This window comes from Glandiceps talaboti, chromosome 13, assembly GCF_964340395.1.
Source record: "Glandiceps talaboti chromosome 13, keGlaTala1.1, whole genome shotgun sequence".
In the NCBI taxonomy this organism is placed as follows: Eukaryota; Metazoa; Hemichordata; class Enteropneusta; family Spengelidae; genus Glandiceps; species Glandiceps talaboti.
Genome location: NC_135561.1, coordinates 23,998,630 through 24,017,581, shown reverse-complemented (window position 1 = coordinate 24,017,581; position 18,952 = coordinate 23,998,630). Strand labels below are relative to the sequence as shown.

The window sequence follows — 18,952 nt, the reverse complement described above, 5'->3', positions numbered from 1 at the left end:
TTGTCAATCCATGTCTACTGTAGGTGTCAGTAGTTTGTCTATAGATGTCTACTGTAGGTGTCAGTAGTTTGTCTATCCATGTCTACTGTAGGTGTCAGTAGTTTGTCTATCCATGTCTACTGTAGGTGTCAGTAGTTTGTCTATCCATGTCTACTGTAGGTGTCAGTAGTTTGTCTATCCATGTCTACTGTAGGTGTTAGTAGTTTGTCTATCCATTTCTACTGTAGGTGTCAGTAGTTTATCTATCCATGTATACTGTAGGTGTCAGTAGTTTGTCTATAGATGTTTACTATAGGTGTTAGTAGTTTGTCTATAGATGTCTACTGTAGGTGTTAGTAGTTTGTCTATAGATGTCTACTGTAGGTGTCAGTAGTTTGTCTATCCATGTCTACTGTAGGTGTCAGTAGTTTGTCTATAGATGTCTACTGTAGGTGTTAGTAGTTTGTCTATAGATGTCTACTGTAGGTGTCAGTAGTTTGTCTATCCATGTCTACTGTAGGTGTCAGTAGTTTGTCTATAGATGTTTACTGTAGGTGTCAGTAGTTTGTCTATAGATGTCTACTGTAGGTGTCAGTAGTTTGTCTATCCATGTCTACTATAGGTGTCAGTAGTTTGTCTATAGATGTCTACTGTAGGTGTCAGTAGTTTGTCTATCCATGTCTACTGTAGGTGTCAGTAGTTTGTCTATAGATGTCTACTGTAGGTGTTAGTAGTTTGTCTATCCATGTCTACTGTAGGTGTCAGTAGTTTGTCTATAGATGTCTACTGTAGGTGTCAGTAGTTTGTCTATAGATGTCTACTGTAGGTGTCAGTAGTTTGTCTATCCATGTCTACTGTAGGTGTCAGTAGTTTGTCTATAGATGTCTACTGTAGGTGTCAGTAGTTTGTCTATAGATGTCTACTGTAGGTGTCAGTAGTTTGTCTATAGATGTCTACTGTAGCTGTTAGTAGTTGTCTATAGATGTCTACTGTAGCCGTTAGTAGTTTGTCTATCCATGTCTACTGTAGGTGTCAGTAGTTTGTCTATAGATGTCTACTGTAGGTGTCAGTAGTTTGTCTATAGATGTCTACTGTAGGTGTCAGTAGTTTGTCTATAGATGTCTACTGTAGGTGTTAGTAGTTTATCTATCCATGTCTACTGTAGGTGTCAGTAGTTTGTCTATAGATGTCTACTATAGGTGTTAGTAGTTTGTCTATAGATGTCTACTGTAGGTGTTAGTAGTTTGTCTATAGATGTCTATTGTAGGTGTCAGTAGTTTGTCTATCCATGTCTACTGTAGGTGTCAGTAGTTTGTCTATAGATGTCTACTGTAGGTGTCAGTAGTTTGTCTATAGATGTCTACTGTAGGTGTTAGTAGTTTGTCTATAGATGTCTACTGTAGGTGTCAGTAGTTTGTCTATCCATGTCTACTGTAGGTGTCAGTAGTTTGTCTATAGATGTCTACTGTAGGTGTCAGTAGTTTGTCTATAGATGTCTACTGTAGGTGTCAGTACTTTGTCTATCCATGTCTACTATAGGTGTCAGTAGTTTGTCTATAGATGTCTACTGTAGGTGTCAGTAGTTTGTCTATCCATGTCTACTGTAGGTGTCAGTAGTTTGTCTATAGATGTCTACTGTAGGTGTTAGTAGTTTGTCTATCCATGTCTACTGTAGGTGTCAGTAGTTTGTCTATAGATGTCTACTGTAGGTGTCAGTAGTTTGTCTATAGATGTCTACTGTAGGTGTCAGTAGTTTGTCTATCCATGTCTACTGTAGGTGTCAGTAGTTTGTCTATAGATGTCTACTGTAGGTGTCAGTAGTTTGTCTATAGATGTCTACTGTAGGTGTCAGTAGTTTGTCTATAGATGTCTACTGTAGCTGTTAGTAGTTGTCTATAGATGTCTACTGTAGCCGTTAGTAGTTTGTCTATCCATGTCTACTGTAGGTGTCAGTAGTTTGTCTATAGATGTCTACTGTAGGTGTCAGTAGTTTGTCTATAGATGTCTACTGTAGGTGTTAGTAGTTTGTCTATCCATGTCTACTGTAGGTGTCAGTAGTTTGTCTATAGATGTCTACTGTAGGTGTCAGTAGTTTGTCTATAGATGTCTACTGTAGGTGTCAGTAGTTTGTCTATCCATGTCTACTGTAGGTGTCAGTAGTTTGTCTATAGATGTCTACTGTAGGTGTCAGTAGTTTGTCTATAGATGTCTACTGTAGGTGTCAGTAGTTTGTCTATAGATGTCTACTGTAGCTGTTAGTAGTTGTCTATAGATGTCTACTGTAGCCGTTAGTAGTTTGTCTATCAATGTCTACTGTAGGTGTCAGTAGTTTGTCTATAGATGTCTACTGTAGGTGTCAGTAGTTTGTCTATAGATGTCTACTGTAGGTGTCAGTAGTTTGTCTATAGATGTCTACTGTAGGTGTTAGTAGTTTGTCTATCCACGTCTACTGTAGGTGTCAGTAGTTTGTCTATCCATGTCTACTGTAGGTGTCAGTAGTTTGTCTATAGATGTCTACTTACATGATAATAGTTTGTCTATAGCTGTAGGTGATAACAGTTTGTCTATTGATGTAAAGATATCCCATGAAAAGCCACACCCATGGCTGTTCACTAACATAGATTGAGAAATCTAATCAATATTGAATGTTGTATGTGCACACATTGGCAAGCTGGTGTTGCTAGGGAATACAGGAATACTATGCAAATGAGCTAGACAACGGATGGATACCAACAGAGATATTACATGATTTCGTTTGAAAACTGAACTTTAAACCCCTAAAAATTAAAATCAGGTGGCTGATATTGTCCGATCATCACATGATCCTATAGCTAGAGAGACGTCATTGTCTTTTTTCTAAGGGGTCAAAGACATATTTGGTTGACAGTTGTAGAAATTACAGCGAGGATGTATAGTAGACAAATTAGTAAAAATACTTGGTGTTTGTTAGCCCTCGTTATCGGATTGTCGAGATTGTTTGAATCGGGTGCAAGTAATGAACTGTCACAGTGTGTCAATAAACATTTCGTAAGCCAAATTATTCAACATTTCTGTAAATTTATGCATGTCAGGTTATTTTTTCATTGTTTTTCAGAAGTGTGTATCACAATGACAGTCTTGAATGGCTACATTAATACACTGATCAGTGACTATGCAGTTTGTTCACGGCACAGCACTGACAATGGATGCCATGCATGTCGTACATTGTCTCATACAAGAATGACACCATTTCATTATCGGATGTTTTTTGATAATGAAATTATCAAGTTGGTCAAATTTTTCTACACCATAAGTTCGTTTTTTAAATGTTTTCGTGATTTACCATGAAAATTCACCCAATTTTGTTCGCCAAACTAGCAAGTTTTAACTATAAATTTATGTGTACCATGACTGAATGACCCTATAGTTACCTCCACTGAATAATTTGTGAAGCGGCCATATGATGAATGACCCTATAGTTACCTCCACTGAATAATTTGTGAAGTGGCCATATGATGAATGACCCTATAGTTACCTCCACTGAATAATTTGTGAAGCGGCCATAATTTGTGAAGCGGCCATATGATATTCACACATTTAAGTTGTCCTTTTTTCATAATCAGAAAAGGGAAGAGAAAATATTTCATTAGAAATAAATAAATATTTACAACATGTAAAATAGGATCTAAATGTTTCAGTTATAATTTCTTGTATGTGAATTGATGTCTGAAATATGAGGTGAAAATATACATATTAAGCAATAAGCAATGTTTGCATGCAATACACATAATCTGTACACACTCATATTTACAACCCTACATGAATGTAAATACTAGTAGTAGTATAAAGTTCTGTCTTGTCCAAATCATACCAAATTTATTTTTAAAATAACTCTTTGGGAAGTGTGATACCCCAATAGAAAAATACAGGTCTAACAACTACAACATGGTCAATCTGAGTCACGTTTTGGTTCCACGTGAAAATTGTTGTTGTTGTTGTTGTTGTTGTTGTTGTGTGTCAGCATAACTTTTTATATCATTACAAATTAGTCTGTCCATTTTAAAATTCATGCTGATTGCATGTGTATGTGTATTATAACAATTACTAGTATTAAAAGTGTGACACCACTATAACTTTCAGTCCACACCATGCAACAAACAAGTAACTTGCAAACATGATATTTACATTCACAGCTTTTATTTCTTTGGCCAAATTTATAAAAACCACTTTGTTTCTGATAACCCGGCCGACCCTAGTTTAAGCTTCAGACCTTTTTTTCCATGCGTTGAGTAAGACAAAATGGTAAGACTTTACTCATAGTTTGATGTAAACCTTCATGCCTTTCCCTTATCTGTAGTCACTTTTATGAAATCATACATCATATGAGAGAGATACTAGGTCATTTTAGACAACACAGTACAGTCTGCATAACGTGTTAATATACTTAACTTTAATACAAATGTCTTCATTTACTTTTACACCTCACCAAACTCTCACTGATTGCAAAGCATGGTGATCAATAAGTATTTTATCTCTCAGGGTTGCCGTATTCTAAACCACTTACCCTATTTTCTGTAGTCATGGGAATATCGGGAAAAACATTTTTTTTTTATTTTGCCTTAAAAGATTGTTTATTTTTGAGTATTTATACAGTGAAAGTTGCGTTGGGATCGAGCATTATATCGATAATTCCCACCGTTCCAACTGTTCATCGTATATGCTGACTTTCCATGCACAGTGAGTTAGCTAATTGTGTTTGTCTATTCGTAAACCATTTCCATTTCTTTAATTCCAGTATTAAATTAGATTCCCATGAACAACAGCCGTGCATCATGTATAGCGTAGAATGCCTGCCAATATTCGAAAATACAATACTGCAATGACTATATGCAATACTGCAATGACTATATGCAATACTGCAATGACTATATGCGATATGACTACATGAGGTGACTACATGCGATGTGACTACATGAGATGACTACATGCGATATGACTACATGAGGTGACTACATGCGATGTGACTACATGAGATGACTACATGCGATATGACTACATGCGATATGGCTACATGAGGTGACTACATGCGATATGACTACATGCGATGTGACTACATGAGATGACTACATGCGATATGACTACATGAGATGACTACATGCGATATGACTACATGATATGACTACATGCGACATGACTACATGCGACATGACTACATGAGATGACTATATGCAATACTGCGATGCGAGATGATGACATGATATGCGGCGATTTTGTAATGACGTTATGCCATTCGTAGATTATTCAATACGCATAATACGAGTATTAATATGAAACAGGCTAGGGAGTACTCCTCAGCATGTTGCACGTGGTAAGAGGTGGACCATTTGATATCCTGGGGGGGGGGGGGGCTTGGAAGATTTCGGGGGAAAAAGATGCCAAATGGATTTGCTTGAAAAAAAATCCGGATATGAGAGGGTGATGGAAAAAAAGATGGACCACTGCTGCTAGAAAAAAATGTCTTGGCAGGGAAATGATGCACAGGTTCGAGTATACTGTTCAACTTGCTCGTACCTCTCCAACCAGGACACTTATCAAATCATGACAAACAGTTTCAAACACATGTCAGGGACCAGTCAGTTTCGTTAGCATGTGGTACATATATATATTTGTTCTTGTCTCTGTTTCTTTCGTAAATGGTTTAAATATTACTTCATGTAAGGGTTCAAACATAACTATACATACAATTATACATATAATACATGTATTACCTAGCTACAACACTAGTTACAGAACATGCCATGTAAGTGTTTGGGTGTTTCACAATCAGTGCTTCACTTATCTTACACTTTGGGGCAAAAGTGAACTTGAAGGTTTTGTAATGGTAACCTTCACACTATTGGATAGTTTATAAAAGAACTTAATCTAAATTGTTCTAGTCTCTTCAGTATGAATTTGTCAGAAGGGATGATATACTTCCTATTTCAGACACTACATGTATCGACACCACAACTCAAATTCAAGTTTATATTGTACACTAGGTATGACCTCCTAAAGTGCTCTAACACATCAGTAACTTTACTATGCATGCAATATCAATGCCCCTATACCAATGTTACAGGCCCACTTTTATAACATGGAAAACTTATGTAAAACGTTATATTTACTTTAGCTTTTCGATGCTTGGCAATATATATCTCAGAGGCTATGAATAACCTAAAAATTGCCTAAATAGAAACAAGCGACCTATCGGTCAGAATAGCTCCGCTGTTTGTTTTTTTAATTTAATTTTTTATTTTGGTGACATGTAGAAGTGGTTCAGGTCTTCAGCTCTTCACTATGCAGTTTTGTTTTAGCGATGCAATAAAGTGGTTAGTGGTTTCATATGATGTCTCACTATAAAACACATTTTACACAGAAGTTGGTAATGTATTGTACTTTTATACCATAGTCACCATTTTATGACAAAAATCTACTGTTATGAAAAATTGCACAAAATCTCAGAAAAAAATGACTGGGAAATGCACACAAGAAAAAGAAACAAGCGACCTATCGGTCAGAATAGCTCCGCTGGTTTTTTTTTAATTTAATTTTTTATTTTGGTGACACGTAGAAGTGGTTCAGTTCTTCAGCTCTTCACTATGCACTTTTGTTTTAGCGATGCAATAAAGTGGTTAGTGGTTCATATGATGTCTCACTGTAAAACACATTTTACACAGAAGTTGGTAATGTATTGTACTTTTATACCAGTCACCATTTTATAACAAAAATCTACTGTTATGAAAAATTGCACACAATCTCAGAAAAAAAATGACTGGGAAATGCACACAAGAAAAAGAAAAAAAAGAGGATTTTGAGGTTGGCTATAAATAATTCCATTGTCTTACAGCTTTAACCCTGGGAAATTTTAATGATGAATGAAATAAACTAGGGATCTAAAATAATTTTGAGGCAATTTGAATTTCAATTTTCTAACAAATTTACCAAGTCAACAACATTCAACTTGTACAAGTTGTAGTAGATATATATAGGGAAGAAATGTATTAATCGCCATCTTAGTTTCCGGACGGCGACAATCCCCGCCAAGTACCCGAAAGAGAGTCATTCTGGCAGCCATACGTTACAGTGGTAACACTCGTTCATGTTCTATTACCTTTCATAAAGAAAACACAACGAAATGGTTGAAGTGATCTTTTTTTTTAATTTCTTTTCATCACAACAACAAAATCTGCGTGATCAAAAGTGTTGTAAACTAAACCAGAAAGAATTATCGGACTGGCTAAACTTCCCGATGAACTGGAGTAAGGTCCAAGTCCAAGTAAGCCTCGATAGTACGTGAGAAAATCGTCTCAAACTAGCGATACAACTTTCAAAATATAACTTGACATGTCTTTATTTGTTAGATTTATACAATTCAAGACGCGTTTTCACTCGAAAACAACAATTCTGTGAATAATGACACTCTGAACGCAGCGATTTCTCGGACGATGTTACCACTGTAACGTATGGCTGACAACAACTTGCTTCCGGGTTAGTCCCTCGTGCATCCGGGTACCTGGGGTTGTCGCCGTACGGAAACTAAGAAAAATGGAATTTACAGTGTTTCTTGTGACCGGCGCGGCGCCTGTCAGCAGACCGATGAACTGGAGTAAGGTCCTACTACTTCCAAGTAAGCCTCGATAGTACTATAGTACGTGAGAAAATCGTCTCAAACTAGCGATACAACTTTCAAAATATAACTTGACATGTCTTCATTTGTTAGAGTTATACGATATCTACTACAACTTGTACAAGTTGTAGTAGATATATATAGGGAAGAAATGTATTAATCGCCATCTTAGTTTCCGGACGGCGACAATCCCCGCCAAGTACCCGAAAGAGAGTCATTCTGGCAGCCATACGTTACAGTGGTAACACTCGTTCATGTTCTATTACCTTTCATAAAGAAAACACAACGAAATGGTTGAAGTGATCTTTTTTTTTAATTTCTTTTCATCACAACAACAAAATCTGCGTGATCAAAAGTGTTGTAAACTAAACCAGAAAGAATTATCGGACTGGCTAAACTTCCCGATGAACTGGAGTAAGGTCCAAGTCCAAGTAAGCCTCGATAGTACGTGAGAAAATCGTCTCAAACTAGCGATACAACTTTCAAAATATAACTTGACATGTCTTTATTTGTTAGATTTATACAATTCAAGACGCGTTTTCACTCGAAAACAACAATTCTGTGAATAATGACACTCTGAACGCAGCGATTTCTCGGACGATGTTACCACTGTAACGTATGGCTGACAACAACTTGCTTCCGGGTTAGTCCCTCGTGCATCCGGGTACCTGGGGTTGTCGCCGTACGGAAACTAAGAAAAATGGAATTTACAGTGTTTCTTGTGACCGGCGCGGCGCCTGTCAGCAGACCGATGAACTGGAGTAAGGTCCTACTACTTCCAAGTAAGCCTCGATAGTACTATAGTACGTGAGAAAATCGTCTCAAACTAGCGATACAACTTTCAAAATATAACTTGACATGTCTTCATTTGTTAGAGTTATACAATTCAAGAAGGGTTTTCACTCGAAAACAACAATTCTGTGAATAATGACACTCTGAACGCAGCGATTTCTCGGACGATGTTACCACTGTAACGTATGGCTGACAACGACTTGCTTCCGGGTTAGTCCCTCGTGCATACGGGTGGATTGTCGGCGATTAATACATACATCGTCTGATATTTTAATTCACAGTGTTTCTTGTGACCGGCGCCTGTCAGCAGACTCTGCCATTTTTTTCATCATTCCATTGTATTTAAACCTTGTACTTGACATTTCGCAATATTTATAATTCTCAACAAAATACCTCAACATGCCTCACTTCGCTCGTACTCAAAGCAGCCCCGCGCGGTATGATCACTGACACTGATGACATGATGAGAGAGAACCTTTTCGGATTTACATGTAAAACGGGGAAAGATACGCAAAACATAATGCAAAGTCTGAAGCCAAATTAAAGTTGTAATTATTTTAATTATTTTTACTTGCCAAATATTTGCATTTTGGAAAGGCAAGACACGTTCATGTCGTTTAACTTTACATGTGAACTGTGGGCCATAACTTCAACCGCATGTCTGGCATGCCCTTCCTTACGCAAGTTGTCTGAATTCTGGTTCACTGTCATTCCAAATTGCACGACAATATAGAATTAACCACAAGTTACATGTTATCTGAAAACATCACACTTTTATAGTGGGTCTGAAGTGTGATTTTAGTGAGTACCAAGAACGTCCTGTGTTGATACTCAAGATACTTGCTGTGGAAAATCGCTCGGTCAAATGAGGTCACCTACAGCTTCTGGTCGAATCAGGATAGAGTATGCAAATGAGGATGTTGCGGACTGGCTGATTATGTAGAAGGGTGCAGAATTGGATTTGAAGTTTACAACCCTGTTTCGAACAAACGCTTGTCATTTGGGCGCCCAATGCGTAGAATTATGACTATAGCACATATTACATTGCTTGTTTGACGTCAATAGTGTCTTTTGAAAAGTGGCAGTTTACTTAAAGTCTCGTCGACTGATTTCCAATATGGCGTCGGTCATTATGCTCATTAACATATTCATTTTTTTTTCAAATTACAAAAAAAAAATCATAAAAAATAAAAATGAGGATGTGCTGACTTGAAATTAACAAATCTGAGTAAGCTACCCCCTGCGCATCAACACGCCAGATATCAAAGCAATCTAATAAGAGGTTTTCAAGGAGTTGATGAAAATGACATTTTATGAAAAAAAATCATAAAAAATTGAAAATGGCACAGATCAACTTGGCATGAACAAATCTGAATAGCCTCCCCCCAGGGAACATGCACACCAAATATCGAAGAATTCCGACTGTCACTTCCGGAGTAGATAGTAAAAATATAAAAGTTTGACGGACACCTATGATTCACTCTACTCTCTATACCTCAATACCCACCTATACCTAAAGCTACGCTTTCAGCTTTCGCTGACAGCGGAGCTAACAAAAAACTGCAGATCTGGCGGGGGGGGGGGGGGGGGGGGGGGACCCCTTGGACTCCATCACCCCGAAGGCCACTCATTCGTTAAACCAACAATAAGATTCACCAAAATTGGTAAAAAAAAAATTGAAAAGCTTCTAGGGGAGATCCCCTAGGACCCCCCCCCCCCCATAAGATGTAGACATGTCCAAGCCTCAAATCAAAGTTCTTCCCTCCGATCCACCTCTTACTGTCAAGATGCTATGGAACTTTATTTCAAACATGTTTCAACCTTATGTAGTTGCTTTTTACATGTTAGAGCTGTCTTGTAAAGCTTGCAAATTATTGTCTGAAAGTGTCTGCTAATAGCCTAAACATTGCCTTTAGAAGTAAAAAACCTCCAGGGCTTCTAGGGGGACCCCCAAGAACCCCCCCCCCCCCCCCCCCCCCCCGTAAGAGGTAGACATGTTCCAGTCTCAAATCAAAGTTCTTTCCTCCAACTCTTACTGTCAAGATGCTATGAAACTTTATTTCAAAAATGTTTCAACCTCACAGAGTTGCTTTTTACATGTTAGAGCTGTCTTGTAAAATTTGTAAATTATTGTCTGAAAGTGTCTGTGAATAGCCTAAACATTGCCTTTAGAAGTAAAAATCCTCCAGGCCATTTTCTAGAACCCTAGAACCCCCCCCCCCCCCCCCCCCCCCCCCATTCACACACACTCACACAAGAGGTGGACATATCCCAGTCTCAAAGCTCTTCCCTCTACAACTTACTGTCAGATGCTATGAAACTTTATTCAGGGGGTCAGTGACTTTTTGTCGGCCCAATGGAAAAAAACACTGACACCCCCCCCACCCCCCAAGCTGGAGAAACTGACCGGTCTATCTGAATGTTTGAGCTCACCAATCAAGTTTCTGATTTGTATTTTCAGTGTGTCACCATACCATGGCATAAAAACTGTCAACGATGTTTATTTAATTGAAAATCAAACATGTATGAAATATGTAGTTTTCTAATATAATATGTGTGTGATAGAACAGCATCTTTTTACTCTCTCTATTACCGTGTGCCAAAACCAAACAGAAAATTGTGGCAACAAATGTAGGTGTTCAACATTGACGTAAAATAAATACGGATATCTCAAAAAAGCAAAGAAAAAAAAGTTGCCAGCATAGGCGAAGGAGAAAAAAAATAATTCTCAGGCAAGCAGGTGGGGAAAAAAATAATGACTCTCCACCAATCTTCCAAGCCCTGGTCTACCCCTTATGCATATTGAATAATCTACAAATGGCATAACGTTATTACAAAATCGCCGCATACCATGTCATCATCTCGCATCGCAGTATTGCATGTAGTCATCTAATGTAGTCATATCGCATGTAGTCATCTCATGTAGTCATCTCATGTAGTCACATCACATGTAGTCATATCGCATGTAATCATCTCATGTAGTCATATCGCATATAGTCATTGCAGTATTGCATATAGTCATTGCAGTATTGCATATAGTCATTACAGTATTGAATTTTCGAATATTGGCAGGCATTCAACGCCATACGTCATGAATAAGTGAACAATACAAACACATAAATGAATACAGGTTTATTTCATATGGATTCAACTACATATCACATTGAATTGAAGAGTTTATCAAAATAGGATAAAAATGGCACTGAAGCACAACTCTATGCTTCGGGCAATGATTGATGCGAGTTTCAGGGGGTTTAATTGGTAGGACATTGTTCTGTCTTGGCAAGTTGATTCATATCCATCTCTGTTTTTGGTTGACTCTAAACTTAATGGGCCTGTCCATGGTTGCTATGCACATTTCTTTTTATATTTTAATATTTGACTCATAATTATGCCATATGATTTCTGTGAGATGACCAGCTTGGTTCTGACCTAGGGTGATTTTTTCTTGGCTTTGACTCTTGTAGATCTTCTTAGATTCTTGTGTCTGGTCAGTACAGGTGGTGCTGGTGATTGTTTTAACACAGGCTTGGTTGGTTTCTTGCTTTTATCAAATGGAACCACTGGACTTTTTCTCACTTGGGCTTTGTATTCTACGTGGGAGATAATACAATATTGTCTTTGTCATTAATATGGCAAATATTTAAACAATAAGCTATCCCTGGCACTTTGATCAGCTGATGACATGTACCTATATGAGTCAAAACTGGTCAAAACCAATGGGTAACACATCAGACAATTATCTTCAAGTTGATAACTATTTTCAACCAACGAATTTGGGAAATTCAGTATCAATTCTCTACCTTTAATCCACTCTTCCAAAATAAAACAAAGTATCTGTTGTTATCACTGTAATATATGTGATCATTTGGCTGTTGCTATGGGCATGGTCTTGTTGCTAGCTATATTTGCATACATTTTTGGAATATTTGTTCATTTGTCTATGAATCCCTGTTATCTTTGTGATAATCATATACAGCATCATATGGCTGTTCCTATGGATGTGGTCTTGTTGCTAGGTATATTTGCATACATTTTTTGAATGTTTATTCATTTGTCTATGAATCCCTGTTGTTACCTTTGCAATAAACGTGATCACTTGGCTGTTGCTATGAGTGTAGTCTTGTTGCTCGGTACATTTCCATACTTTTTAAATGTTTGCTCACTTGTCTGAAAATCCCTGTTGTTATCTTTGTGAAATGCACAATTGTTTGGCAATTGCTATGCACATGGTCATGGTTGCAAGGGGTATTTGCATACATTTGTTCAATGTTGCCTACCAGATGATGTTATTTTAGGAAAATATACTGGCATTTGGTTGATGCTTAGGGCATGTTCATGGTTGCTAGGGCCAATTGTGTCAAAATGTTTTGAACATAACCTGCAGAAGAACACTTCTAGAGACATCTCGCAAAACTTCACTCTCATTAACCGAGTGCTTTTTGAGATATAAACTTTTAACCAAAATTCACATTTTTACACTTAATTTGCATATCACTAATGACATCATTATATGCTTAAAATTTGTTCATCTGTACACCCTCAAATGTATCCCCACTAAATTTTAGCAGAATCTGCTCAGTACTTTGGAATAATTTTTTACCAAAATGGCACATTTTAGCCATACTTTGTATGTTACTCATGGAATCATCATGTCATAAACAAATCTACTCTCCACACCCCTAAGAATGTTCCCACCAAATTTCTGACCATTCTGTACAGAAGTTTTTGAGTTTAAGCTTTTTGACACACACCAATGATGCAACCATTTTTCTTTCAACTATTTCCCAACTAGACACCAAAACTTATGGTCCCATCCAATACCTAGGCAATCGGTCTTGCAGTTTTTGAGTTTAAATCGTCCACACACACACACACACACACACACACACACACATTGTTCATGGTGCAAAGAATCAATAGTACAGTACAATATAGTTACTTTAGAATGGTAAAGTGAAAACAAATGCAACGTGTCGATCTGTCATACTACCGACCTTGATCGCGCAATGATTTAATTATTCAGCGTTACCGTTTCTCTCTGAACTTGCAGAATAATATGTCCGTAAATGTAAATTGGTGGTAGTTGGTATCCTTTGGTCCCAATGACTACGAGGAGTGGACCCTCAACATACCATCAAGAACTTCCAAACCAACTGTCAGTAAGTCCAACGATCCCCCATCTAGGCAGCTCATACTGGGACTACCTTATCTACAGGGACTTTCTGAACAACTGTTCAGAGTTTTTCAGTCTCACGGCGTTAATTTGTACCAGCAGAAAAGCAACACATTGCTAGTGCACCCCAAGGACAAAACACCAAAAGAACAACTCTGTGGCACAATTTACCACATCAAATGTGATCAGGACATCAGCCATACCTGCATTGGGGTGTCAAACACCCCCTCAGCGGCCAATTCAAAGAGCACACAAAGAGGGAAAGGACCACTGGAGTTGGGGACCACTGTAACAAGACCAGTTACAATGTGTCCTGGGATAACACCAAGGTTTTAGCCAGAGAACAGGACTGGTTAAAAGGTACAGTAAAGGAGCTATCTTCACCAGACAGGGACCATTGACTACCGTCATCAATTTATGGACATATTATTCCCCAGTTCAGAGATAAACATTACCGCTGAATAATTAAATGATTGCGTGATCAAGGTCCATAGTAGACAGATCAAAACGTCGCATTTGTTTTCAATTTATCATTCAAAAGTAACTATATTGTATGTCTGCATGTTTTGATGACATTTGATGTTCTCGTTGTCATCTTATTCTCGTAAGCTCTGCTTAATCTCTCCATTGTCTCTTCACCAATCAGATCGCTACATTTGCACTATCAAAATATATACTGGTGTAATAAAATACAAAATAACCTTACCAAATATTGTATTCCTAAGAGATGTCACTTTACACTTTGAAAGCCTAGTAATCTCAATCACTAATTTCTACCAAAACCATACCACCACATTTGTTTTGAAATCACTGGAATGGTGCTACATCACCAAGTATACATTATTGAAATCATTTGTACAAACCCTAGCAGTATTGACATCACTGATGACTTCTTATTTCAACTTACCATGTGGGTCTTGCATTTTGTTTTTGAATAATGCAAACTCCACTCTCTTCTTCTTAGGTGAAGATGGATTCTCCGCTGGAAGCTGTAAGACATGCATGTACAGTTTGTTGAATATTACTGTTCACTCACAGTTTGATATAAGAAACATAACAGGTGTCACCTTCCCTCTACACTTGCCAACAAATTTAAAGTTGTATTTGGGCTTGCATGACATCAATGAATACTTTCTAAAGTGAAAGCCTGTGTTGTGACATGAGTAGTATATTTGTATGTCCATTTTGCACCAGTGAATCTCTGTAGAGGGTAAGACATAGATGCATTTATAGGTGATACTATTTAAGTTTACTTCATATAAATGTTCCTTCATTTGTTTGTATGTCAGTGGTGGATTGACGTTTTTCAGTACCTCTAGGAATGCAATATCTTCACGAGTCAATTTTGGAGACACAAAATTCAAACAGCTAAAAATACCGCCAATGGCGTTGTAGCACAACTGTACAGTTTCTAATAGTTTATCCATATGCTAGTCCATGCTAACAATAAGTGGTCATTTGTTGAATAACTATCCAGTTGCCTATCCAACCATGTTGCTATCTTTACGATATGTGCTATCATTTGACTGTTGCTATGGGCGTGGTCATGTTGTTAGATATATTTGCATACATTTTTGTATGTTTTTGTTCACTTGTGTATGAATTCCTGATATTATCTTTCAAATATACGTGATTATTTCGCTGTTGCTATGGCATGGTCTTGTTGCTAGGAATATTTACATACATTTTTTGAATATTTATTCAATTGTCTATTAATCCCCGTTGTTATCTTCACAACATATGTGATCATTTGGCTGTTGCCATGGGCGTGGTCTTGTTGCTAGGCACATTTGCATACATTTTTTGAATGTTTATTCAATTGTCTATTAATCACTGTTATCTTTGCAATATATGTGATCATTTGGCTGTTGCTATGGGCGTGGACATGTTGCTAGGCAAATTTACATACATTTTTTGAATGTTTATTCAATTGTCTATTGATTCCTGTTGTTATCTTTGTGAAATACACGACCGTTTGGCTGTTGCTATGGGCGTGGTCATGGTTGCTAGGGGATTTGCATACATTTTTTGAATGTTTACTCATTTGCCTACCAGATGATGTTGTTATTTGACCAAAATATATTGCTATTTGGTTGCTGCTAAGGGTGTGGTCATGGTCGCTAGGGCCAATTTTGTCAAAATGTTTTGAAGAAAATCTGCATAATTACACTTTCAGAAACATCTCAACAAGTTTCAGACTCAGTGACCAAGTAACTTTTTGAGATATAAGTTTTTGACCAAAAATGAACATTTTTACACCTAATTTGCATATCACTCATGGAATCATTGTATGTTTAATATATCTTCTTCCATACATCCCTAGATACATTCCCATTAAATTTCAGCCCAATCTGCTCAGTACTTTTGGAATGATAGATTTTTAACCAAAAAGACACATTTTTAGACCCAATTTGCATATCACTGATGATATTTGTTCATCATGTCATGAACAAATCTTACTTTACACCCCCTTAAGAATGTTCCCACCAATTTTCGCATCAATCTGCCCAGTAGTTTCTGAGTTTAAGTCTTTTGGCCAAAAATCACATTTTTTGACCCAAATCACACACCTGTGGTGCGATCATTTTGATTTGAACAATTTACCAACTAGACACCCAAGGTAATGAACCCACCAAATATCATGGCAATCAGTTCAGCAGTTTTTGACTTTACGTTGTTTACACACACACATACAGACAGACAGACAGCCAGGCGCCGGGCGATCCATATAGCACTACTGAACCTCAGTTCAGTTGTGCTAAAAATCCTGTCAAAATCGTGGAGCAAATTTTCGAAGTGGTCTACTGTTGCTGAAGTGGAGTGTGCATTGAATGCTGGGGAGTACTTTGTAATCTTGAGGGACACCGTGCAAATCAATAGTGAGTTATAAATAACCATATTTAAACTGAATGCCTTCTGTAAGGATAAAGTTTTGATATTCTCGTTCTTACAGAGATTTGATGGAATACAACAGAACATGTGCAATTAGTTATTTTTCCTCATTGATTGTTAATTGCCAATTGCTATAAAGATTATGATGTAAATATTTTTTGTGTGTTGTCATTATTTCATTTGTTTTTGTTTTCTATTGTGATTGTTTGATATTCTTTGTGTTATAATGTTTTTCTTTGTTTAGACTTTTGACAATATGTCTTGTTTGCCTTTAGTTTTTGCCTTTGATTTTCTGCCTTAGCCAGTTTTTTGCCAGTTGATCGATTCTGACCAGTTGATTCTATTGCTCACAATAGACTCAACAAATTCCCATCAGTGGGATTTCTCCTTCTGGAGTAAATATGTTAGTGTTTGTTTGAAGGGTTGGTGAGTATATGAGTTATTATATTAGATATTAGTGTTTGTTGGTAAAGTTGATGACTGTAATGTGTTCGAATGTCTGTTTATCAGCAAGGATGTAAGTGTTGGTTTGTAAGGGAAATAATGAATGTAGGAATGTCTGTTGGAGTTGTCTTCCTCTCCACCTGGATATCTTCAGTTAGTCAAGGCGAATCCATGACCCACCAAAAAAGAAAAGAAAAGAAAAAAGAAAAAAGTGTTAGTTATTGAGATCATGGCTTCAAACAAAGCATCTTGGATTGTTACTCTTTATTTATTTCAATAAAAGTTGAAACAATTATATGAAAGTTATAAGAATTCGAAATCCAACCAATTTCTAATCAAATCAAATTGTGTATGTGTGTGTGCATTATTTTGAATGTATGTATGTATGTATGTATGTATGTATGTATGTATGTATGCAGTGTTTCCACTGCCCACTCGCCAAATCGCAAAATGCGAAAAATAAAATCTGCATTTGGCGAGAATATTTTTGATACAATTAGCCAAACTTGCGAAGACAATTTAGAATAGGGCACCACAAAATCTATGCGTAATGTTTGTGGTTTCTTTGTCGCAACGTGGAATATCCGTAATTTAAACTACATTGTATTACATTTAGAAGGAAGTATACACATTGTACGTTCCTCAAAAGTTAAAAAATCATAAAATTGTTACATCACCAATGCAAAACTTTCAGGATCTGATCATGCGATCCATGCTTGTAAAATTTGATCAAGTAGTTCATCACATGCAAGAGGCAATGGAAGATGAGTCGTCTTTATTACCGGGCCCTTCCACTATGCAGGAGAACTGTTAACTCGTAATACATGAAGACATTCGTTTATTCTTGAATGATACATAACGTGCGAATAGGACGAAGAACATGGTGTAGTGAACGGTAAATTCACGTAATGCGTTCGATCTAGTAACGAAGCTCAAAAAAGAAAAAGTTTCAGTTTTAGTGAGAGTGAAATGGTGACGTAGCAGTTTGAATTTATCTAAGTGAAGTTTTCAGCATAGACTGTCCAACGATGTGGTCCATTCGATCATTGCTTCACTCGTGAGGGAAGATGCTTTGCCATAATGGCTGTTCTATCGATGGAAACCCTTTCGCACCACATCTGTTAATAAGTAACCAATCACGTGGATAAGTAATAATAATATCGCATAGTTTCTAAACTACCCAAGACATGCTCTCTACGTCAGGAAATGGTCATGGGGCACATGAAACTGTTGAAACATTATGCATACAATGGGTCATATTCAAATTTCACAGGTCACACTGCACATTGAGATTTAGAAAATAGTTACAATGAGAACTGATTAAAACCTCGAAGTTTGGTGCTACAACTTTGAAGCAAAGATGAGAACCGTACGTTTGCCAACATGACATGAAAAATGTATGTAAATGAACAGAGTAAAAACATACAAGTTTGCGTTATTGTCTTTATTTATATAGGTTCATTTTTATCGCAAAAGTTTGGCTAATTGAAAGTCTGGTTTGGCTAATAAATTTTAGGGCAAATTAGCCAAATTGCTAGTAAATATTTTGACCCAGAGGAAATAATGTGTATGTATGTATGTATGTATGTAAGTATGTATGTATGTATGTATGTATGTATGTATGGATGCATGGATGTTTATTTGATTGATATTGGTCATTCAAGCTTTAGGGCACAATGACCTATCTGTGTAATTACATATAGTTATGGAAACTCAGTTTTGAAAGATAATAAATGGTGTTTGAGAACAAGTTTTTCAGTTAGAACAAAATTTTGGTTGATATGATATTGTTTGCCAAAGATTGGTGACAATGTAGAAAAATAATGTACAGTGAAAGTTGGTTGTGTATTGCACTATGCAGTTACATATGAAAGGAGATTCGATCATGATGGTTGAGAATGCATCAAAGATTTGCAGTACACTCATTTGTAGATGAAACATGAAGAAAAAAAATTCCGCCAATGGCGTTGTAGCACAACTGTAGTTTTTAAAATTGTTTATTCATATGCTAGTCCATGCTAACA

General features: G+C 37.0%; 1 protein-coding gene across 1 annotated transcript in view; it reads right to left on the bottom strand.

Annotated features, from left to right (window-relative positions):
• Window positions 1-11,551: 11,551 nt before the first annotated feature.
• Window positions 11,552-18,952, bottom strand: part of LOC144444587 (ribosomal RNA processing protein 1 homolog A-like) — a 95,214-nt gene continuing 87,813 nt past the window's right edge. Inside the window, exons 10-11 of the mRNA XM_078134067.1 lie at window positions 14,500-14,581; window positions 11,552-12,009 (exon numbers count right to left, since the gene is read on the bottom strand). Coding sequence (XP_077990193.1) covers window positions 11,849-12,009; window positions 14,500-14,581 — 243 coding nt within the window. The 3' untranslated portion in view covers window positions 11,552-11,848. The remainder of the gene's footprint in view (window positions 12,010-14,499; window positions 14,582-18,952) is intronic.